The 26,304-nt window shown below is 37.4% G+C and overlaps 2 protein-coding genes across 3 annotated transcripts in view; one reads left to right on the forward strand and one right to left on the reverse strand.

Annotated features, from left to right (window-relative positions):
• The window catches only part of Sema5c (Semaphorin 5c), a 91,900-nt gene extending 70,133 nt beyond the window's left edge, over positions 1-21,767 (reverse strand). Inside the window, exons 1-4 of one of the 2 annotated variants that reach the window (XM_012366969.2) lie at positions 21,673-21,767; positions 20,945-21,334; positions 15,742-15,813; positions 14,622-15,171 (exon numbers count right to left, since the gene is read on the reverse strand). The gene's annotated coding sequence lies outside the window, so the exon portion shown is untranslated. Of the gene's footprint in view, positions 1-14,621; positions 15,172-15,741; positions 15,826-20,944; positions 21,335-21,672 lie in introns of those variants that run through there. The other variant, XM_067352855.1, reaches the window with a different exon arrangement.
• Positions 21,768-21,927: 160 nt separating this feature from the next.
• On the forward strand, positions 21,928-24,709 carry LOC105672202 (uncharacterized). Its single transcript, XM_012366973.2, has 3 exons — positions 21,928-22,199; positions 22,619-22,815; positions 24,089-24,709. The coding sequence occupies exons 1-3, from the start codon at positions 22,150-22,152 to the stop codon at positions 24,343-24,345; spliced, it is 504 nt and encodes a 167-aa protein (XP_012222396.1). The 5' UTR covers positions 21,928-22,149; the 3' UTR covers positions 24,346-24,709.
• The last annotated feature ends 1,595 nt before the right edge of the window (positions 24,710-26,304 follow it).

Here is a 26,304-nt window from a genome sequence, read left to right on the forward strand (position 1 = left end):
TAATGAGCACGCAAATATTACAAAGTGGACCGAAAACATCGAAAAGAAACGTAATCTTTTCGTTCATAGAAATGATAGATGAATAAAACTTCAAAATATATTATATTCTTTTGCCGAGTAAAAAGTAATTAAAATTTAAATGTATTCTATAAAGTTTAGGAAGATAAAAATGGAAAACAAAATCGTAATTATTAGTTAATTAGAAGTAAAGTATATCACACATTAGAAAATTAAAGAATTAATTTTTTTCAATTATTTATGTCGAAAGTAAAAAAGTCGTTAGAAGTAGATTTCCATGAAATTTTCTGTTATCAAACATTTTAGAAGATTGTACATTGTATATATGTCACGCTGTTCAACATTCCTGAGCTACTAGATTGTTTGCAGTGCACTAGGAAAATATTCGCTATCTCCCCCTTTGCTAAGCTTCAATTCTCTCTCGCAGATTCTCTTCCAATCCTCTCAACCGCTCAATCTATCGCATCTTTCACGCCAACGAAGCGCAATGATTCATTCGCATGCGAGTAATCGTACATCGAGGAGGGATCATAGACGAACCTGCTGGTGCTGTTTCGCGTATCGCCGTAAATAAATTACGATCTCTCGGTTAACGCCGAGAACCTCGACATATGGTCGAGATTGTTTGCGCTAATTAATAACATCGTGCATCCGCGAGATTGTGCGCGCGCGCGCGGCTTCTTCCTCGTGTGTTTTCTCGATCTGTTATCACTGATAATCTGATGAAATTTGTGAACTTGCTCATGTGCCATTTGCACAAAAGAGCGGTTCATAGATAATCTCTCAAGAATATATCGTAATCACAAATTTCTTTAATAAAAATATAATATTAAAAAATTTAAAGAAATATGTATGTTTATCTCAATATTTCAATTTATCATCAATGTTTATCTCATTACTTCGATATGTTTATCCTTTCATTTTCATTAAGTTATATACTCAATAAATCAAGCTATTGATTACACAATATGTAAGCTTTTATAAATCGTGACAGAACGTATGATGCAAGAACTGCTGGTGAAAATAGCCTACCGTCGATGTTTGTGGATCAAATTCTGTTCCGCGAAATAATGAGCAAATGTATAGCGCGCAATCGATCAACGCTAAACGCGCGCGCGACGATATGCTTGTTTGAGATTGAAACGGATTATTCAAACACCGGATATGCGTTCAAACACAGCTTATTTTACCGTCGTCTATGACACACAGAGTGCATACAAAATGCTTTACGATGAACACAAAACGAGCACTTAACAGCTTCATGCGAGCGCTATAATACGCAAACGAGAGGTATTCTGTTGTGTTGAAAAGGGATAAGAACATCCCGAGAGTTCTAAACACAACGCACGAATTCCTAAAGGGTGTCGAAAATAGATGGACAAACAATCGGAGTGATGAACTTTCTGACAGCAAATGTCAATAGCTTACAATTAGATAAAACTAAACTTGAAGAGATAATACTGTCGTTAAATACTACGCAATGCAGTCAGTAAACAAATATAGTAAGAGGAATCAGATTACATCAGCAAACACAACTTTGCAGCAGAATAAAATTTAAGTGTCAAGAAAATTTATTGAGCAAAAAAAAAGTGTCTAAAGTATGAAGATAAATCGTAGTAATATTAAATATCAATTTAATAATAGTTATTAAATAGTTTCCAAAATGAAATGTTTAATTTGTTGCCAAGTTATCTCTGGTTAATTCAATAAAATTTCGATCTGATTTTTCAAATAACTCACTTAGCTCCCTCCAGACAGAACGTCTCGCAATTTACTACCGCAATCAACTACGTGGCGAATATATTGCGCATGTACCATCGATATCAGCCCCCGATATATACGTAAAAATACATACGGTAGCAATCACGCGATAGCGTTAATCTCGCCAATTTTTATAACGGGACAATTTACAGAGAACATCCCACGCCTTCGTGGTGCCGCGTGCAACACGCCGTGCGCGTGCAAATACTCCCGGTGTGTACATATACGTACGCGCTCGCGGCAGGCCGGCAAACATACGTTTGTACGTGCGGCATATGCGCGAGGTCGACCTGACCGAAGAGCGCGAAATCCAGATAACAAAAGTGGCGTCGTGCGGTCTCGCGCGTACGTCACGCATCGGCGCGAATCACCACACATTCTTCACGACAATACACAAACCTGTAGATCGTGTGATACAGCAAAGTGTACGTGCATCACAAAAAGCAATCTCCCTGCCAGTCGCGGCAAGGAGCGGAAAATGATGCGTTTGCGTGTGAAACGTCGACGAATGAATGGAGAACTTTGCAGTAAATATCGCGATGATATTTCAAGCCGATAAAAATCAGCAAGGCGCGGAAAATCATTAACGTAAACACACCTGGATTTATTAACGAATTAACTTGAAAAGTAGAAGCAATAAAGCACTGGGAAGAAACAGAGCGAGAGAAAAAGAGAAGATATCTGATACAAATTTGAATAAAATATAAAGTTATAAATACCATTTTCCGCGTAGTTTTAATTCAGTAAAAAATAAAGTTTATTTATGTCTAACCATGATTGATGATGATGTCATATTCTACGATAGAGTTAAGACGAATAATCGTCTCCGTAAAACAAGGCCCGCTGCAAATAAATATATCTTCCGTTATTCGATATATTCAGGAAATGGCAAAATAATCGTGTTACGCGATCCGCCACGTCGGTTGAAAATGATCGATGAATCAGCAACAAGGATGAGTGATATGTAATTTCAGCGCTGAACACGGAACAAAATAATGAGATACAGTGCAATTATGCGACGCAAGATAATCGCCTATTTCTGCTTACGTTTTGTCACGCTTAAGTGCGTCGCTATTATTAAATCCGCGACGCTACTCTTATCGCTTATTGACACTAACTTTTTTTTTGTAACTAGGATTTTTACACTAAACGGCACTAATAACCCGTTATCGAAGGTTTCACGATGAAAACGAATTGATAAGCGAATTTTTTCGAAGGTCGACGGTTTGCTTAGCTATAGAGAGAGGAGATAGCGCAAGTGTGCGAGATATATGCATCTTCAACTCTTATCCATGCAGTATGAAGTCTATTGAACATAAAATTGAAGGTAAAATTGCCGGCTAGAATAACTACGCAAGATTACGATTTTTAATTATATAAAAGCAAATATATTTATTTACGTCTAATATTCTTATATAATTTGATAAACTTTTTGTACAGGAGAATAATATTGCACGTTTAGTGGGTAGATTTGCTGGATAAGAATCGAATAGACTTCAAAAGTACGCACACAAAATTTCCCCGTTTCCTCTTTGCGACGTGCAAACTTGCCGGACCGTGCATAACTCCGCGAAAGTCGTTACCTAATCGCTTAAGCTGTTGCACAGCCTTGGCAAAAGACATTAAACGTTTCGTTTGTCCGTGGGAGAGGAAAGAGAACGCGGCAAAAGGTACAAATCGTTTCCTATGCTCATTGCCGGTTTATACGCTAACGGTGCGCGACCGGTATAAAGGGCGTATTCATGCGACCGTTCCCCTTCCCGTAAAACGTAATAAGCTAACCACTGTTTCCCGCGCGCCGCGACCGCGGATCGCGTAGCCGAGAGAAACCGAATGCCAACAAATTAGGATCTCGCCTGTATTTCCTGTCAGCGGGCGCACATTAAGCGTAACGCGGGATGCCTGTTGGAAAGCAACCTAGAGATAAACCGATACATATAACGTGGCGGAGGCTTGGGAGCATCAAGCCGGAACCTGTTTGGGTCAAACGAGCTAATGGGATAATTGCATGACGATGTAACTGTAATATGAGCTGCCCCAAGGATGAAAATCTAAGAGAGAGTATGATCGTAATAACATTTATATAAATATTCGAATTTTGCACGACAGACAAGTTTTGTGCTTTATATCATTGCGTCGACATCGATAAACGAACGGTGTAAAGAGCTGAACGTTGAAGTACGTAGATCTAGACATCGATAAGTTATTATCAGGATTAAGATGCCCCTATCGTGCCATTATCTTCGGTAATCAAGAATATCTATGGAAAAAATATCCCATGTTTACGCAAGATACGTTGCGAACAATTTTCGACGCGACTTATTACTAGAAAATAGAACGAACTTGGAAAATAATCGACGTATAATTAATTAAGAAGCGCAAAATCGATGCTACGAGAATCATTATCGTAACATTATGCTAATGATTTTGTCGCGCCCGGGAGAGCTAACTCGCAGAAAAAAATGCTGAGATCGCGCATAGGCCGAGTTCGCATAGGCGCAGCAACGGCAAGGTGGCTGCCTTGCCGCAGGCGAGAAAGTATCCTGGTGCATATGCATACATCGAAGTCGCATGTAGTACGGGCGCTATAAGGATATGGCGAGAACGCCACATTCCACACACACACAAGCCATTTATTTTAATCTTCGTCCCTTTAACTCGCTCATATCAGGACATTATAGAGCTATTAAACATTTTCACTCGATTTACCATTTGACTCTTCGGAAATGATATGTTGATTACGTGCGCTAGTTGTTTTAACTGCAATAATGAAAATTAATTACTGATAGAATTGAGAAATGGTTTGTTCGCTATTTGCATAGAGTTCTTAAAAGCATTAGGAAACACGACATTATATAACATCTGAGAAACGAGATTGCCATTTTAAAAATAAATTGTATGGATTTACAATTGGTATTCGAAGTGACTGTTCTATTCATCTGTCAAATATAGAAAATGCAAGAAATAAAAATTGAGCTTATCCAGAAAATGCGCGATAAAGATATGGAATATTAAATCCAAGTGAAATACGAGTATAAATTATCCATATTCATTTGTGGCGTGATAAAACGTGCTGCCTTAACCTTCGCATAAATACACCTGCATCTAACTGCATAACGACAAAATAACATAATGGGATGTTACATGATGTGTGTAAGCATTGCATTTAGAATTACACGCGTTGATGGTATCTGATAGATTTTCACGTGCAAAGTGCCGTGTTCAGCTGTTAACGTCCTTAAGAAGATACATACATTAACGGTGCATATATTAACGATAAAGCAATAGCAAATATGATAATCTGTAATATGAGCAAGTCATAGAGTTTTGCACACCGTTATGTCGTTTATAAACACCTAATGCACAATGGGCAGTATATCTATGCGCAAATCGGACTGACTGAGAGGAACAGCACGTACAAACGCGAACTTAAATCTTCCAATTTATATACTTTCAAGAGTCTGAGATGAGATAAATATGAATACTTGGATTTTCTTCAATAAACTTCGTTAAGCGACACTGCTTATCAGGCAATATTACTCGAATTGCGAGCCAACTTTTTCACGCGTACGAATACCGCGATACGCATTTTTCACACGCAGCTATATAAGTGTGAATAAACGGTCCTTATCCAACCAAGCAGAAGAAACCGTTATCTGTTAAGACACCTTCGTTTAGAGCTTAACTAACTTGAATGCTGCATTTAACGAGCGTGCGGCTTCACGTTTCTGCCATTCGTATATTATATAACATAAATTGGTAACAATATCCTCTGCAATTCTACATTAATAATAAAAAAATTCACGTTAATTGCGTGCAAGACTTTGTATAAAATCTATATAAATTATTCTTGTACAATTAGATTAAATTGCAAATTATATTAAGTGTAATCGTTCTTAAGAAAAATTTATCTCAAGGTAAATTTATTTCCCTCACAATTTCAAGTAAATGCATCGAGTTTGTTCTGCTTGGCAGATGTGTATTGCTCCGGACCGATCGATGATCGTCCCGAGAGAAGCTCCTGTCACCGATAACTTCGTGCTGTTATCCCCATATAGCGACGCGCACGTACACAGAGCGCATCGGTGTGTGTGCTGGAGAGGTAGTAGGCCAGCACCATATACGGATCCTTCGTTCGTACCGCGGACCGCAGAGAGGAGAGGCTGCTCTGACCATTGCTCGAGCCAAAAGAGAGAAACCCGAGGACCGGGACAGGTTCGCCGCATTTGTGCGACGTTCGAAATGTCCTATATGCGAGCGATGTCAGTCCGCGAGGAATGACAAACTACACATTCCACAGTTCTTTTTTATTTCCCAAATAAGCGACATGTGAATTCTAGCATCTGGAGTGAAGTTGAATGCGCTGTTCGCGCGATGGCTAATCTAAATTGAAGATACATAATAGAATAAACGAGAAAAAATATAATGTTACGAATGAAATAAAAATTGAGAGAAACAATTAATCAGAAAAAAATATAAAACGCCAACTTGTTTCATTGATAGAGAAAACACCGACGGAAGATGAATGTTATCAATTCGATGTCATAATCAAGACTGCAAGATGAGTTAGTTTGAGGTCATTACACCGCGTGTCACGCATTCTATCAATACATTAATCAAAACAATCAGGCATAACATGAAAACTAATTGAGACATGACAGTACTAGTTTACAAATGAACGAGCATCTCGATAGTGTCGGATGTGAAAGAAAGGAAAACGGAGAGAAAATGGTTAATGTTAAAAAAGAAAAAAAAAATATTTTAAAAAAACAGAAAAGGTTTCCCGTTTCGTTCTTTCCGCTCCCTGCCGACGCGTGCGTGGAACTCTACCAGATGTAAAGCATGTGTACCGCGCTTCTCGATCTCCTCATCTCCTCTTTCGCACTGATCTCTTCCTTTTCTCTCTCTCTTTTTTCTCCCACCCTCGTCATAGTTCGCTCGTCCGACCTTCGAAAATTTAAATCACGGACTCCCTCGCTCGTGTGCACACACGGCAATACATATGCGAAGTATTGGGCGCGCTTGAGGGTGCGAGTGAATCCGAGAAAACTGGTTTCTGACTCTTCTCCACGTCTCATAAATCGAAAGAGACGAGCCGGAATCGGGACATCATTGCGAATGTTCTGTCGTAGCAAATGATAACGGCTGAACGATAAGATTATGTGAAAGATATTATTCTAGAGAGGAAAATCTCTGCGATAATTATCTCGACACTTCATACACCAACACTCTCCTCCATCTTGATATTTATCGGTTTAAATTTAACTCTCAGTGTAGATATATGTATCGTGTTCCGCGAAAAAGTAAATTTCGATAGTAAAAAATATGTTTCGTAATTCTTAAAAAAACAAATATATATATATATAGAATTTAACTGATTTCATTGCAAGTCGTATTTCATTATTTTATTATCGATTTTATGACAACCCAATATATAAATATACACACATAAGTATATATAGTTGAGGAGCAATTTAAGACGATGCAATTTTAAACGTTCAACATTGGACTGGAGATGGCCTTAAGAAAACTTAAACCCGCATGAGTTATCGGAGCCGCGACAAACGAGCATTCCGCAGGGAGTTTCGAGTTCCTCGTGACTAGGGGAAACGATTTACGAGCGTTCGGACGGAGGCGTGACCGAACAACGACGATTTCGACGACGTAAATACGCCGGTCGTTCGCACACGAAAATCCGATAATAGATTCCTCTTCGCGTGCCGTGTGCGCGCGATGGAGAAACATCAGCGAAAAAAATCGCCGTGAATACGTAATCCCAGACGTGCCCGTCCACCCCAGATGCGCGTCGCTGCTCGCTAAACAAACACAATGCGCGGCAGCCGTCTTGAAGGGACTGGATGTGCACGTCGTAAACAATAAGCAGTATTTCCGGACCTACCGCAGATGCAATTGGCGCCGGTAATGTTATTATAGGTCGTCGTTCACTGCTGTTAAGAACTGCTATTTCAGTGCTATAAGCAGCGAAAGGCTTTCAGCCTTTAAAAGTAAGATTAAGCTTCTCGCGAATAGATTCGGATCTGACCTGAGTAGATTCGACTATTTCGAGAAACGAAAGTGGATAATGTTTCCAAGGATCGAAAACGGATCGGACCATTTACCTAGATTCGTACTTTTCGGTTCGCACCGAACAATCGGTAATGGTCTTCCGTTTTACTATTGTTGTACGATCATGGTGTCGTCTTCCTGAATTTCAGGTTCTGGATCCTATTCGTGAAAGTGTGGCTCTTTGTAACATCGAGGCACTTCTACATTTAAGCTTCTACTTCTAAATTTCGTACATTCTTTAATATTGCAAATACTGTGCACTCTACAAAATTTAAAAAAAAAAAATAACTCGTAAGAATTTTACATAAATTTTAGTACAATAAAATGATTTACTAGAATCTCAAATTTAATTTTTTATTGATATTATTAGACTTATCGCCTTTATATCTTTTTCAATAAGAAACCATGTAAATGCAGTTAATATAAAAAAATCCTAAAAAATCTTGTCTCCTAAAACCTCAAATCTTTTGTCCGAGTGTTATTTTCACGCCTTTTAAAAAGAAAAGACTAAGCTCGTACCAGGCAGCAATCCTTGGGGATATTAGAGTTGCAAGGAAATTGACACGTCGGCAGGAGCGAAAAGACACATTACAAAGAAGGAAGCCACAAAGTGCACGAAAATCAAACGACGATGAAATTATAGTGATTCACCGAAATATTCGCTGGTTAGCGTGTTTCGAGGCGAGAATTTTTTTTAACGAGTTTCTCGCGTTGAACGTGTTTCTTATACAAAATTTTTGGAGGGCGTACCAGTGTACATAGTATTTTATGAACTTTCTCTTTCTTGGCGGAAACCACGTGGCGAAGAAAATTAAATGATGTTTTTAAAATTTAGTTTTGCATCGAACAGCTCTCGACAATAATTAACCGCGGGGGTTCTCGAACAGCAAAGATTTCATGCCGCTCGAGCTCTCGTCCTCGACAAAAAGTGGCCCTTTGGTAAAGTCTGGATATCTCCTTGCAGACAAGAACTCAATGGCGTAGACGCCGCGCAGAAGGTCACAGACACTAAATCACCTTTTGGCAGCGGATCGATATATCGATAGCATTTCGAAAACGAGTTCGACAAAGGTTTACAGCTCGCCCCGCGGCTTTATGAAAATACATCGAATAATATATTTACGACGATTTTTACGACAAACTCCTGACTGACGTTGCTAATAAAATTAGATTCTAGACGATCGTGCGTCAAACGAAAATCTATATATAGAAATGTCTAACTTTTACAGCATTCATAAATATTCATATTATTCTATACCTCTGTAGTGGAAACGAAATCTCACGTAGATACAGTGTGTGTGTGTTACACCGTTATAAATTTCTTTCTTTATCTTCAAATCACAGAGAGCCACTGCTTATTCTTCAACCTGACATCCCAAAAGATATTGATATAAATCAAGAAAGTACAACAAACCGATTTTCCGACTTCACCTACTTCACACGATTTCTTCGTCCAAAAACGAATATAACAACACCGTGATGGTCAGCGAAATTAACATTGAAACGAATGAGAACGTGAGTTCCGTACGATTTTTAGATTTACATGACACCATGGAATTCGAGCGAGCGCTCAAATATGAGAATCGTCACCACGGGGGAATATAATACCTATCCGCCACGACATCGGCTTCCCTTTGATCGTCTCGAATTCGTCATTCCGTCAGCGCGGACGCGCGTCTAATCTAGGCGGGGCAGATAAAACTTTACGCAAGTGAGCACGGAGAGGTCTGCTCAGGGGATTTCGAGAAACCAGATATTTTCCTCGGCCCCGAGGAAACGCAGCGGGTTGTAATTACGACCTCCACGATCCGGAGCTAGATAGATACGACCGGGATTAAAGCTTTGTACGGGTCGTAATTCTATATAATATCGAAACTTTAATTGCGCGGCCTCAAAATGTAAAATTAGAGAAGATTAAAAACACAAAAATGTAAAAGAGATAAATGTTTTCATGCAGAAAATAATGAAATTTTAAAAATTTGACGACTGTGACAACGTTAACTCCGTATTATTGGGACAAAAGATGAACGAGTCTAGATTAACATCGTTAAATAATAGAAATTACAATTAGTTATTAAAATCAATTGTTAGAATAAGCCATTAAGTAAAATGAATAGTATTCAAAGTTTATAATATAATAATGTAATAATAAATTATAAATTTGTCCTATCATTCGCGTAAACGTAATCGTTCTGCGAAGCAGCGAAATAGCAAGACAGGAAGTGCTTAGGCGACACTGTCCTTACGATGCCCGGGCTTAATACCGTGTATAATCCTATTACGATACCGAAATGTTCCTATAATGTCTGCTCGCCGGAGATTAGGATCGGCGCGAGAATCAACGGCGGTCGAGTTGTATATAGCGCGGCGTTCGCGATCATAAAACTTAGAGCAGTAGGTAGGCAGGTAAGCTCCGACTCGTGCCAGATTTTAATTTATGTCGTGAGAACGGCACGTTGCGAAAGTCTTTCTTCGGCACAACGATAAGCTCGGGCACGCCTGGTCTCTCTCTCATCACGTCGCTCTCTTACCGTTACTTTTTCTGCGATAAGTATGCTGTCTGATTAGTGCGCGTCGTCGATAGAAATTTATGTACGCATGGCACTGTACTGACAGTGACAAACTATCGTCGGTTTAAATCCCGTCGTAAAGTTACTTATATTAACATCTACGATCTATCGAATATAGTTAACAAAATTCATACAAATATTATCACTTATTTTGATATTTTTTACAATCTCGTATGCTAAATGAATTTTATTTTGTAATTTTTTGACGTAATTTCTATCTTATTTTTTTTTATTGTGTGTAGTTTCTTTTCCTGTATATATATATATATATATATATATATATATATATATATATATATAGTTAATTTATATAATTTAATATATATAATTTAATATATATAATTAATTTGAGATATAATTAAGATACATAAAATGTTAAATTGCAAAATATATATATATATATATATATTTTGCAATTTAACATTTTATGTATCTTAATTATATCTCAAATTAATTACAAATATTAGCAATGTAAGAAAATATAATCACAACTAAATTAAACAGTATTAGATTTTTTCATAAATTAAGATTTTTTATCTATTTTCTATAATATTTTTATAGAAAAAAGTTTTCTATAAGGCTTTACAGAAAATGGTAGAAATATTTTATAAAATACAGCTTACATATATTGAGTTATTATAAAACTTTGTGTGAGTATACCTTTTCAGGTCACTTGAGTACCTGTCTGGATACCTGCTTGAGTTCAACATACATCAATATAGTGGCCTCATTTTCACTAAACCCTCAAATCTGAAAATCTCACAAGACTATCTCTCTCACGGGAGCTAAATAAAATAACCGTTCTGTTCTTTAGAAAATAAACTACACACAATACACGGAAAGGCTAACAAGCTATTGTCCCGATCTCCGTCCGTTCAATTTTACGTACGAATTATTCTAGATTCTCCTCGTTCAAATTCAATACAGGCAGAAATACGCGCGTTAATAAACGGATGCATAAAGCAAATCGCATAAATTGTAGTTTTATCCCCCGCTATGCCGTTATGTGTACCCATCAAACGGACAGTCCATTACATCTAGACAGCCGGGTATACTAAAACAGCGCAACGTACAAGAGTGCGACGCGATGTGCAGCGTGTTCCGAACACGTTACACGCGAATTGTGCATGTATCTCGGTACGGATTTCGCGTTAGGCCGCATCACATTGTATCTGCCTCACGTGTCCGATGTTTGCATCCACGAGATATCCCTAAGATTAACACGTAAACGTTCCAGTAAACGATGCACGCGCAGAATCAAAATCGCGAAGCCTTTGATACGCTTACGACGTAAAAGTGAATTTTAATCAGAAATAATTAATTAAATTATGCATTATTTATCAGTTATTTATATCGCTTCGATTCGTTGAAATTCTCATTTATTTCTTTCCAGGTAAAACAAAAAATAGAAATAAAATTTTAATTGTCAGACAAAATTATCCAATAATTGATACGCTATAATTATACGTTGGATATTTAAACATCCAACTATAATTAGATGTACATTGAATATGTTAAATATTTTCATAATTTAAAAACTTAATTTGCACCTTGCACACATTTCCTATCTTTCTTGTTCAAATAGTTAAGAAAATATCTGTTCATAGTATATTTTATAATTAATATTATTGAAATAATGCATGCATGAGAATTAAGGGTGGACATATTCTGTAATCTGTGGCATCAATTCATCACTAAACCATTATTGTTATTAAACGATAAAAAGGGATCCTAACATACGGAAGGGCCAAATTCAGACCTCCGATCATAAATAGCACGTCTTTCACCCCATCTTCTCTCGAGGCACGAAACGACGGGAACGCGCTCCGATAAATTATTCATGCCCGCACGACGAGTCGCGCTGCGCTCGAGACTTTTATATAAATTTTTATAGGTCGTGCGGAGAGCGAGATTGCATTTTTATAAACGACTTGCACTTTTCTCGTATCGATTAATCGACATGCAATGCTGAAATTGCATGCGTATAATTTTCTATTATCAATAAATAATATAGAAATAAAGGCTTCTGATACATCTTGCTACAATATTATTTATGCCTGACAATTCTTTTTCATATCACATTCATGCATATTTTATAATATGAATAATACATGAGACAAAAAAGCAAGAGGACATTTTCAGTTGCTTTGAAAATCGTAAAAGTCCTTTATTTTTAAATTTAATTGCCCTCTTTTACTGTGAGGAGTACGTCAATCATATACATATACCATATGTATAAATATTGCCTCAAAATTATAGCTTTCATTCATCATCTACTTCAAAGTTTAATTGATGATCATAGTAGTGTAATATGATACTCATAGATCATCTATTCTCCTACCGTTAAATTAATAATACACCTGATACGACAGAAAACAATCATTTATCTGAGGAATAACTCAACTTTCGTAAGAGCGTGATCTTATCATCCTTATCGTCTTTCCACGTGAGATAACGAGTGAGATCGATATTTCTATTTAAATAAAAATATAACATCATAATATATAATGACACTATTATTATTACTTGGCTGTACTCCTCGATCTTAGAATAACACGCTCGGCGGATAGCGCGAACGTCCTCTCGTATATACCGCGTGCCTCGAATACAACGTATACACGAGTGTACACAACACGCACGCAGCGATTCGGCCATAGCACGGCCATTGTAGCCGGTAACTTTGTCGCTTCCCTTTTTGTGGCGGAAAGTGCGATTTCAATTGAGATTAATGAGACGCGCGCACGTGCACATAATCCGCGACGAATATCGGTTTTGTACTTGCAAATCGCGCGCACCCCCCGGCCGGCTATAATTCCCCGTTTGTTTAGAGTAAAGCGAACGTGAATATAGATGTGCCGTCATCGCGAATCGCAATCTCGGGAGTCAAGGTTAGAGTTTTTCCTCTGTGCATCTCAAATCCAAACAACATGTGTAAAGCCGATAATTATTATCGTTGTCTGTACTTTTTATAGATAATATAATGCAATTCCGCATGTATTATTTCAATAGTATCAACTGTGAAATAGACTATGAGATACAATTATGAAATATACTATAAACAAATACTTTTTTAACTATTTGAAATTGAATAGTGTTATTCATACGCATTATTATGAATATATTTAATTGTACGAATCTATGCCACCGTGGTTGATGATTGATTCATGAATGTTACAATGTAAATCAAATTTACATTATAAATTATGTTTGTGGTTAATATTGCTGTTAACAATGATATTTTTTATTGATATGCGTTGTTAATATTTTTTATCGATTGCAAATTTGTAACATGCATTTGTAGTATAATTTTATGTTCTTACAAATGAGTGTGTGTTAAGATTTTTTTATTAATATCAAATATTTGGCATTATCGCAAACGTGCGCATTAGTAATAATAATGTTAATCAACGTTACTCAGCATGCTTTTTAATAATATTATCAATATTAGTTGACTTTCCGCATTATGATTCTGTGAATCTTATTAACGTTCATAATATTTTCGTACACAATTAAATACATTCATAATAATGTGTATGAATAACATCGGTCAAGAGAGAAAAAAAGTATTATTTCCGTTTCTCATCATTCGGACATGAGACGTTTGTATTCCCTCGTCAACGCCGTTCTTGAGTAAACATTCCGGGCGACGAATAGACCGTTTTTACATACATCGTATCTTTCATTAGCGCTTTAACATCCTTCGACGCGTTGCCGTTCACATCTCGCGCGGCACGAGATTCCGTCGTATACCGGGTGTCCAGTACTCGCAGAGCGATATCGTGAAAGAGAAGGAGGGAGAGAGAAATCTGGGCGGCGTTCTCGCAACTGACATTTAATGATCCAGTTAGTCCGATTCCCTTCGGTCACTTTGTTTATGCCAGTATATTAGAGTCGCCGCTGTATATCTCCTTCTTTCTCTCTCTCGTTCCCTCCTTCGCATCAAACCGGGCCGCCTTCGTAGTACAAATCACGAGCAGCGACAGAGGTCATAATCCCGAGTGCGGATCTCGGCAATACGAGAGTCCAACGAGCAATATATATTTCCTCGCTACACCGTGAGGCGTGGTGATTAGCGCGATTAGTAATAATTTTGATAAGTCATAGTTAGGCGTATACACTCGACGCTATCGAGACCGGCGCGTTGCCAATTCATGTATGTATGTATGTGTGTATGTATGTATGTATGTATGTATGTACGTTACTCACCGGCTTCGAAGAAGTACGTGGATTAGCAGTCCTGTGGTTCCATAGCGCTGATCCTCTGTGCTCGATGCATGATTGAGTCCTGTGTTAAGTCCGGCGAACGGTATTCACACGCACCATGAACGCGACAAGCCGCTGTTGGTGTCACTGCGCCGAAACGTGCCGGATATCCATAGAAACGTCTTCGATGAACGACGATCGATGAATATTCCGCAATGAACGGATGCGCAAATGTCCTGCGAGGATGAACGCGATGTAATTACACTCGAAGAATAGACGCGACGCGCGCGAAACTTCGTTTGTTTACACGATCAAGAAAGATGATCCAAATCTCCGTTAGACGAAGCCTTGGCAGCTAAACGCTGACTGAATGCGAGGCCCGTACGACGCCGCTACCGCACGACTTCACGCGTCTTCCATCTCCCTCACTCTCGCGGAAGCCAGTTTGAAAGTTCGCTCAATCGCCGCTAGGCGCCAGTCAACGTAACAATATTTGAGAACAACCGAAGCGAGATCGAAAATTCATTGACTCTGTTAATTGCCGCAAACATACCTGTAACAAACATTTTAATTAATTTGATTCGCTCATGCGACACACTCAAGTTTTACGCTTTTAAATACATTATACGAACAACAATTTCGAATCTCGATCGTTATAAACACAAAACAATTTTGCCTGCTGAAAAATTTGTTATAAAGACAACATGCGATAGAGTAATAAATTGTAAATAAAAAAGTGTAAAACATGAATATCGTAGCAAAATGTAATTGTTTTCACTTGTTTTTGTCATTATCTTAACCGGCAATGCATTCTCGAACAAATAAATAACGCGATACAAATATTATCCATAATAATTATACTTATACATACTAATTAACACTCCGTGATGATTATTTGTTTCTTACGTATATGTACAATGTTTGAAAAACGTTTTGTTGCGATTACGAAGTCTTTTCAAGAGACACAATGATGTTTAATGCTAAATCACGCGCAACACCAATGTTATCCTAACTCATAAATTCGATGCATCAGCCGATAGCGACTTTGTCGCGCTTTTATACTGTTGTGTTGAAAAAATTAATTCTTTTGTAATTAAACAATTATATCTCGTAAATTACTCACCTGAGATAATTGAGAGCTTATCGGAAATGGTCTTGAGCTTTACAATAAAACTTGTTTTTTGCTGCTACCTTTCTGTGTAAAAATATCGAATTGTATCGATTAACGAATTATAGTGACATATTTTGTATAAATACCAATCGCACATTTTTTATAAGTTAGTGATCTACTGAATCCTGACCTACCTTACTACTACTGGTCAGCTGATCAGCTGATCGTAGTAATGTAGTTACATAACATTACGCATACGCGCGCAACACGTTTGTAATGATTGTGCGCCTTTTAAAACGTAACTCAGTGAAAAATTGATGCAGAGCAAAAATAAAATAAATCTGTGTTTCACGTTCCGCAGATCATGACATAGTGTGTACTTTAATATCGCTTTTTCACTCCAGCTCTTACATAATATTTAAGCCAGCAAATTTCATGAAAGTTACACACTTATCTTAATTTAGAGACGTTTAAGGAAGAGGAAAGATTATGATTGTATTAAAAATTGCTCCTAAAAACTTAACATTTTTCCACTCATATTTCACGGATATCAATTCAGTTTTATTTTACATAAAAGGCACACGCTATAAACGTTTTACTTCAATCTTCAAGATTTAGAACATATATGGCCGAGAAAAGGTTCTAAAAGTCAAATTCTTATAGAATCGAGGAAATCCGTTCAAAATTGAACATAAAGAGGAAATATATTGAAATATATTGAAATATATATATCAATATATATATTGAAATACGCAGAATAATATTTTTTTATTTCTCCACTCATATCCGTCATGTGGAAAATTGTTTCTCTACCGATCTCCGCGTACAAGAGACGTCGCGCACCTCTTCTCTCCTTCATACCATCGGTAAACAGGAGCGAGATAAGGGATAAGGGACCTGTCATCCGTGACGGAGTACGTCCCGTACCCAAGGCTCGCTTCAAGGACGATAACCCTACGCGAACTGCAGTCGCCTTAAACTGGATCCGATCGAGAAAGAGAAAAAGAAGAGGAGGGCCTCCTCTCTTTCCCTCCGACTCTCTCCGTATCTTTCCTCGTCTTTCTCTCCGATCTTGCCCTTATGCGTCTTATTTCGAGAACGGGATGATTACGCGTTTACGATCTAGGTTCCCCGCGCTACCTGCTCCCGCTTCGGTGAAGTCGAAGGTGAATATATATTATCGGAAGAGGTTCCGTGGAGGCACTCCAGCGTAGCCGCTCTTGCGTGAGCTACCTCGGGGGCAGAGACGAGAGAGGAGGGTTCAAGGACGAAGAAGGAGAATCGGAGCCGGAGGAGCGCTTTTACTATATGGAAAGGTTGCGTGGGGGGTCGGTGCACACGCACACACACACACACACACACGCGCGCGCGCGCGCGCACATCGTGGCGAACGGTTGTAAAGAGAACGGGCTGCGAAGGAGCGCTTTCGGGTCGGCATAATCCGAATTCGAAACCTGTTCCTGCCCCATGGGTCAACAACAACATCCTCCTACATCCTGCTCTTCCCCCTGCAATCCCCCGATCCGCCCTCTTCGATCCGGTCCGGACCAGATGTACAAGCCACTTCCATCGAGAGTCCCCCGCGTGTACCCCGGTGTCAAGTGCTCAGTCGGTGGTTACATACTATTTTCCAGGGTTTTATAGCTCTATCCTGCGTACTCGAGTGCCGTTCGAAACGCCGCGAACTGCAACTCGTATCAGAAGTGTTGCGTAAAGATGTGACTGCATCATGTGTTTACACATCTGGGATCTTGTGGACCTTCGGTCTACGATTTTGACAAGATATGATAGATCCGCAAATCGATCGAAAGTAGGGATATTTTCTTTTCCGCGATAGGTCTGTAAATCTGAGCTGTACGAGATGAAAAATATTTTCTTTACAAAAGTCATGTTATTTTTACATAGTAGACACTCTAAAGTGGTAGAAATGTTATTCTGTAGATTTGCATTAATTTTTTAAAAAAAAACACGCACGCGAGGCTCGAGGGCTGCAGTCGTGCAAGAAAAGCGTACCGAGCGCAACGTAGCTAGTCCACTTTCTCTCAAAGCGTAAATTGCAATCACGCCCCGCGGGATGCATCTTGTACATCTCTTGCGTGCCGAGACTTATGCCGCGACGAATCAATTAGGAGCACCCATACGTGTAATTATTTGGTTCTAGAGGAAGCGGTGCGCACAAGTCGGCGTTCGACAGGCTTGTCTATCTCGCGCTTCGCAGGAGGTATCGTAATTTCCGCCGCGAATACATTCTATCTAATGCAAAATACTGAAATGAACCGTTAAATCGCTTTATCGCGAGCCTCTGGCTGTGATCTTATACTGTGATTCATTTTTTTGTATCTCTATAATATCGTTGATTGCTGATTAGTAATCGACCAAGATGCATTTTTATATGCATTCTCTCTTAAGTCTCTCTTTCAACGTTCACAATTCAATGAACAGCGTTTCAAATACGAATAATCGCTTTAAAATATTTTTAACGGAGAATCGCGCTTTGATAGATAAAGGAAAAAAAACAACGAGTAGCTTTGATTTGCTTACAATAAGCTCGTTAGCACGGTAAAATTTTAGACAAAAGCCGGGAATAAAGAGCTGGTTTAAATGTCTTATAAAGTGTCATTCAAATAATGCGGGTCATTGCGCGTATCGTGTTTACAATTCATAAGCAGTAACAATCGTAAAAACCGTATTATAGCTCATTACTGCATCAATTTGTATATTTGTAAATTTGTATTGTATAAAGATTAAATTATATAATAATTAACAACACTACAGAAATTTCTAAAAATAAATAGCAAACAGAAATAAAAGCAAATGGGAAAATAAAAGAATTATTATTTTAATATGAAAATAATTGTGCACAATTTTATGCATATTTTATTTTAAAAATTCATCGATAATTCTAATAATAATCCTAAATCCAAACAGCCAAAATCACGAAAACGATCAATCTCGCGGCTATGAATGTAACAGCTCAAATAAGCGATCAGTCTGAGTCACTTTTATCCCCGAATTATTCTGATAATTTAGCGTGATTGAATGAAGGTAGACCGATGTCACATTAGTCTCAACAGTGCGCTCAAATTTGATTGAAGATAACAGCTAGCGGTACCAGTGATGCAAACTGGTAGGCTTAATCTTGAACGGCCGATTTAGAAATATCGTGCATGTCGTAGACAGCTCCGTAATGAAGATTAATATCTGCTAGAACTCCGGCGTGAAGTGTATCCTCAAATCTATTAGACTTCGCGGGACGCGGATAGTGCCCACCTGAGAAAAGGTCCGTGTCGGACAAGCAACAAAAAAAGGACAAAGAGAAGAGAGAAATAATTACAGGGAAGGCCGCGTCCGCAAGGCCGAGGACGTTGGAAGACGAAGTCGGCCGATATAATAACGTTTTTGGTACTACAGCTAAAGTAGTTCGAACGTAAAATTGAATCAAGACGATTCAGGCGCCAGCTCGCAATTCCCGAACAAAGGTTCGTCTGAAGTCTCTTCGACAAAATTTCGAGAACATATTCAGATACTGCTACAATAATTCGAGATCTAATATCTTTTCAGAAATATTGTTCTCTTTTGAAGATGACTCCGCGAAAATTATATTACCGCAATTTTTATTTTGTCTCTCAATAAAAATGAGTATATTAAATATAGCAAGTATTATGTCTGCGTTTTATATACATTTATATAAAATTTATATATTTGTTTTGATTATGATGTTTTTCTTATAAAAACCTGATGATAAAATGTTATAAATAAAATATACATAACGTGTTGAGATATTTTTTTCCTCAACGAAGACAGGCAGCACAAAATGAGAATGCATACGTGTTAGCAAGATGCAGCCCGCAGTTGTGCGGATCGCACATAACGAGGCTGCGAAAAATATCAATAATGATGAATGGATAAGCGATTAGAGTTCCCGTCATTGAAAGTAATTTTCTTAGAACTTTATTTTACGCGTCGAATGAGAGTAAAGACAAATTTCGTACTGTTGCAGATTGATTGGAGCGCGTTGCAATCTTGCGAGTCATCATCTTACGGCATCATGCGTGTATATACAGTAAAGGAGCATGTAAGAGAATGTGCAAAAAGTATATTAAGAGGATACATTAAGCGCATCACTCTTCAAGAGTAATGATTTAAACTTTTATCGAAGTCTTTTATGGATTTAATAAATCGATGGCGGAACTTCCTCGATGCTGTTAATGCGCGTTGCATAAACAGATTATTAGCAGTCACGATTTATCGTTAAAATATTGGTTTTTTTCACTTTTGTTGGCTATTTTTACAGATATGAATAATGAATCTCTAACAATATTATCGTATCGTACTTATCAAATTACTTATCGTAACTCTCTGTAATAGCATTATCAGCTACTTAATTGCGTATAAGTAAATATGCAATATAACATTATAACAAATGCATAAAATCAAATATAAAATCTATTAATAATTAATAATATTAATTGCTTAATGAACTCTATGGAAAACTCGAAGTAAATTATTCGATGCATCTATAAATAATAAAATATTTCCAACAAATGTATGTTCGTATAAATAAAATTCAGTTAAATTTAATTTAATTAATCTCAAAAAAAGTTTCGTAATTCAGTATGTGTTGAAAATTACATTCTGACCACAAAAATTCAACCATTTTTATGTATTGTAATCAAATATTATAAATAATTACATTATCATTAATAATGTTGAAATGTAAAAAGAAGATGCGACTTTATCATGTGTGACGTATGATAAAAAAATTAAAAAAATGCATACACGAGCGAAAAAGCTGACGTCTATCCGAAACAAATCGCCCGTACTTTTTCTTGCGACCGCCTCTGTCCGATCCTCTTACGTTCATTCTTAATCGGCTTCACGACGCGCATCTCGTTACCTTGTGCGACCCATAACGTTTAGGACGATTAGGGCGCAGCGACCATGTAAGACGATAAAAAAGGAACATCGTGTAGCAATCTCGCACGATTCAAGCTGGGGATTGGAACCGGTATAATTTCGATGACTGCAGATTCCGCGACGATACAGACACGCAGAAATGATCTGTGTTTATTCGCGTCAATCGGAAACATGGACAACTGGAATAAAGTCGAGTTTCCAGACGATGCGATCATACTTCTTTGCTCAACGTATAGCGTATGTTTGTTAAATAAATTTATTGTTGGGAAATATTGTATGTATTAAAAATTGAACTCACCAATTTCATATAGGTTGCAATCCTCAATTTCCGCTTGCGAAACAGTGACTTATCGAACGGTCACGTAATGCTTCTCATTAGAACACGCGCGGGATACGTGCTCGAGCGCGATTCGTCGATCGTCGGCGCAGAAATTTTTTTTTCTACTGCGAGAAATATAACGAGAGCTCGTATATCAAGCGGCTGCGGCTTTAGCTCGACGATCGTTCCTCGGAATTACAGTGATTCGAAAAAGCGACGTGATAAATCTCACCGACGCATTCGATCTTCCGCACTGCGATCGCTGGGGGCCGCAAAATTCGGCAGAAATTTGATATACGAGATTTATTCGGCTCGACACTTCGCGTTACTCACTTAGCTTACGTGATTGATGCACCGGATTGCAGCTCTCTGTGGAAAAAAAAACAAAAAAAAACATTAAAATCGACATGTTCTAATAAAAAAACAATATCGCAATTTAAAAACAGTAACACGCTCTTCATTATGACATTAAAAAATTTTTATAAAACACAAGAGCATAATAAAATATTGAAATATGTTATATTAACGAGTTAATATTAGTAAAAAATTTAAATTAAAAATAATAATTGTTCTTAAATTAAAATTTAAATATTATTCCTGCTTATTGATATTGCTAGTAGCGAAAGTATAAAAAAAATCTAGTGAGAGTGTTTTTCCAAGTTTTTACTTTGATATTCTTCAGCATTGATATTCTTAAGAGAACATACCTTAAAAACCTTGAAAACAAAAAAAAGAACGATTCTATTAGTATCGATAACGTCCTGTCTATGACGGTCGCGCGTCTATTGGCACTCGCGCCAATTCTCCTTCACCTGACTTCGCTCATGGAAACATATACGTGTTGATGCGTGGCCGCGTAGAGAAATCTAGCCACGGCTAGTCGCGGCGCATGAACACGTATATGTATAACTATAGCGATCGCGATAACATCGTAACCGATGTATATAAGTTCAGAGAAACGGTGGGGCACGGACAGAACGTTAACTGCGCTGCAATATGCCTTGCCAATTGCCGTTGCGCGCGGAGTAAGGCATATTCCGTATCCAATTGTGGACGCTGTGATCTCACCGGGATTATTACGCAATCAGTAACGAAATTGAGGTACACGCGAAAAAAAATTTTTTGTCTCATATCTCGCAAACTAGCCACTGGCGAAGAATCTAGAGAGAAGAACGTGGACGAAAATGGCGAGAAAAATCAGCCACGTCGTACTGATTAGTGCATTGTTGGTCAGGTCAGTTCAGCAGCATATTTTATTATTTTCGAAAGTAATATTAATCAGATCGCATTCAGCAAATATCAATTATTCAATTATTAGATCGCAATTGAATTGATGTCTATTCCATTGTCAATGTCCATCCCACAAATTCGACGTAAAAGTTAAGGAAAACTTATGTGCTGAATTCGCTATTAATATTTCCCGGTGAACTCTGTCACTCGCATATCACACAAATAATAATATTTTTATAATCGTTGTATTACGTCATGCAGACGCTTTTATTCACAGTGGTTGCATATGAATCATCACGTCGCATAGGTGTCACGGGAGCTATTGTTTGTTGCTGATGCATAAAACGCGTACGCGCCAACGAATAAAATGTATGATGTATTGTTTCTATTTGCTAATTCTTCTCATACAATTTTATATTGCAGCACATGTCTGACAGCTAGCGGACAACCGGACTGGACAAGCGATTTAACTAGCAATATTCATCGTATGACCGAAAATATTAATCGACAGGTGCAACAGTTCACTGAGCAGCTTCAAACGCGAATACAACATAACTTAGAGAGTTCATTGCGACCCGCACTCGAAGAAGTCAATAGAACAATTCAGAATCTGCCGAGAGGTAATCACACATATTCGCAAAATATTTTACAAATTCCGATGCTGATTGGTATTCGTCCAATATAAGGATCGTGCTCGGAATATCCGTGCGAAATGAAAAGAGAACAACCACATTTAATATCTTAATGCGTAATCCAATTTTCATTACAAATAGAAAATAGATAAGATAATTTAAAATATTAATCAAATTCTTGCATTGTTTGTACAATCAAATCTGATAAAAATGGGAAATAATAAAATTTGCTGCGAATCGATATTTTTGTGCACGCTGAGATGCGGAACAAATAGGATATCGTTTTTATTTTATTTCTCTCATTATTTGTAAGTTTTTTTTCAAATAATATATATTATTTTTCAAAATGTCACTTTAATATTTGTTCAAGCCGATATTCCCGATTTGATCGTACTTATTTCTCCGTTGCATGTCAAGAAAATCTCAAAACATTGATATTTTAATATGTAAATATGCAATTTCTTTCCTGTCGCATGCGGAAAAGAGGTCGACATGTTTGCGCAATGGCTTGTGCACGAATTGTGCCTAGCGATATTCTTTATCGTTATGAGAGATATGAGAAGCGTTCGGAATAAAATGCAGATTCCAAAATCGCATCTCATTCGCCGTGCAGTCGACGTTCCTTTCACTATCGACCAAGATACCGAGCAGACATTCGCATTCCCTCCTAAGTCTCAAGGCAGCCGGAGTCCTTTTTCCGCTCGGTCGGCCCGTTAATTCGATACTGATTCAATTCCGCACTGACCGTTTACCTATGCAATTAGCGCTATATCCTTAAGCGTATCGAATCGTGTTATCAGCGATTAGTATCAATAAAAATTAATTTCCCGTAGTACTCGCTTCGAGCACTGACAGTTGATGACATTGTAATTTAAAAGCAATTAGTTAGGAATTGTGCCAACCGGTTCAGATTAAAATCAACTCCGATATTATATAAAAATTATTGATTTACTAAATCTACCTGAAATAATCTTATCGAATATTACGTTTCACTAAATTTTGATAAATATAACAGGTGTTGAAGTGCAAAATGGAAAATCTAAAAAAATAACAATTGCATTTTGCATAACAGTGACGTTCAATTTAAAGAAGACATTTTTTATAACGCGGGATTTTGAACTTTTCGTAAATGTAGACAAGTTTTGAATTATGTAGCACGCGTAAATAATTTAGGCTTGGTCACGCGAATGTCACGCGATATTTATACAGTTGTGATCAATACAGCGGGAAAACTTGACATATTATGGAAATTTGTTCACAGATGCAAACGGACAAATAATAACAAATAGTGGTAGTACCATTATCGTTAATTCTGGAAATGGTGTATCAAGATCCATCTTATCCGGGCGCACGCCGGGAGGAGAATCGTACGTCCGTGATATCGAAGAACGACAAGAAGGAAATTTCCTTTATCACAATGAAATTATTTATAAACCCCAAACCAACTCCAGTGAGACGATTCGCTGGAAATTGGACCTCGCGACTCCGGGAGCCAAACCTGAAATCATTACGGAATAAAAATTAAAACAATATTAATTTTTAATAGTATACTCAACATATGCAATATATACTGCATAAACTTTACATAAAGAAGGGAACGCAAGTCAATCGTAAAATGCAACCGTAAAATCATGAGTTACACGACAAAAGTCACAATTATCGAATTGCGTAAATCGGCAAAGCGAGCGTGGTGAATTTTTAATTATGGTCTTGTGAAAGCGTCACATAATAAATATTCTTTCAATTGAAGTATGTGCAGACATTATCGGTTCTGTGATATTAAAATCGATACGCGTACGTTGCACACTGTGATTTCATGTACGTCGATATTATGTACGTTCAGTTGAATAAGCTTGTTAATAAACAATTTGTCAATAGATAATTCTCTCCAACTTATTTTTTAATAATATGAATAAAGTGCTTATTAATGAAGATGAGCTCACTAATATTTTTATCTGCTTTTCAATGAAACTGATCACCATTTATCATATCGCTACAAATATTTTGTGTTAAAAGAAACACGCCTAATCATGACAAATCACACGAATGACAAGTGATTTGACTGGCTATTTTTTTTTGTCATTGCATACAGAATGATAATTCAAGGCATGTGTTTAGAGGAAATTTTTTATGCTTTTTGTGTACCGATACAACACTGAAAATATTAAAAGAACGAATTAGTGTATCATTTAATATACAAGACCCTATCATTTAACCATTATAAATTTAACCATTTCAATTGAGCGAGGCGCGTGAGGAAAAGGTTGAATAAGAAATCGGCATAAATTTGCACGAGAAAGAGATCTGACCAATGAAGTATCATTTGTTACGATATACGACCACGAAATTTTAAGGAGAGTAAGGATGGGGTAACCGTTCGTGATTTCGAGGCACATGCAGAATGTATATACATATAGGATACAAACTCGATGCGTGTATTGTCACACAATGGCGTCGAAGCACTTTCTATTCGACAATAAAAATACTTTAATTTTATAGCTATAATCATATTTCTGCATATAAACGCCTGTATTAATAATAATAAAAATATACATCAAATCTCCATTTTTGATGTTTCTATAATCGGTGGACGAGAGTGCTTTATTCCAGTGAGACTATACCATTTCCATATTTATAGAATTTTTTAACTTTCTTGCTAAGGGCAAAAACATTGCATTACTCATCTTTGTGTTCTGTCATAAAATAATAGCCATCACGGCACGATTTTCACATTTTTGTTTTCATGCAAATGAGCTTGTTTTAGCTTTAATTCTTAAATAACGAGAATAAATAGCTCACAGTCAAAAGTACGGAATTACAGAATATAAAATTATAAATAACAATATGCATAGACATATGAGCACTGAAAATTCATGCCTTATGAATAATGTATTATTCAAATAAAAATGAAAGAGCCAGCGTTTTATGCGCGTTGAACGTAAGCTCTTGAGGTGACATGCACTTTCTTCCAACTTTCTCCTCTTTTCGTTGTTCGTTTCTACGCCGTTGCCAGCAGATTTACATGCGCATACAAAGGGATACGTAATACGAGACTCCTCGGAACGAAGGGATACTCCCACACGAATTTTGGTGCGTGTGAGATCGGTTGGTCGCTTTTTTTCTTCTTAATGATGTGGGATCATTGTCTACGCGTGACCACAAGACACGTGGGTGTAAAGTGGAAGAGACCATCGAACATCAGATTGGCCCTTAAAATTTGATTATTCTATAGCGCGTAAAAAAAACCGAGTGAAGTTGCGAGTGTGTGCGATAATAATACGTATGTAATTAATTGTCCCACACTTTCTCGCCAGTAAATGATTTGAAGAAGTAAATAACAATAAAAAATAGAATAAAAATTCAGAACAATTTTTAAACAACGGCACTATAATAATTTATGTAGACTGTTGTAATTTATGTATGTATTTAAAGGAGGTAATATTTATGAAAATTTTATATGTCGCAATTTTGTCTTCA

This window comes from Linepithema humile, chromosome 4, assembly GCF_040581485.1.
Source record: "Linepithema humile isolate Giens D197 chromosome 4, Lhum_UNIL_v1.0, whole genome shotgun sequence".
NCBI classification, from domain to species: domain Eukaryota; kingdom Metazoa; phylum Arthropoda; class Insecta; order Hymenoptera; family Formicidae; genus Linepithema; species Linepithema humile.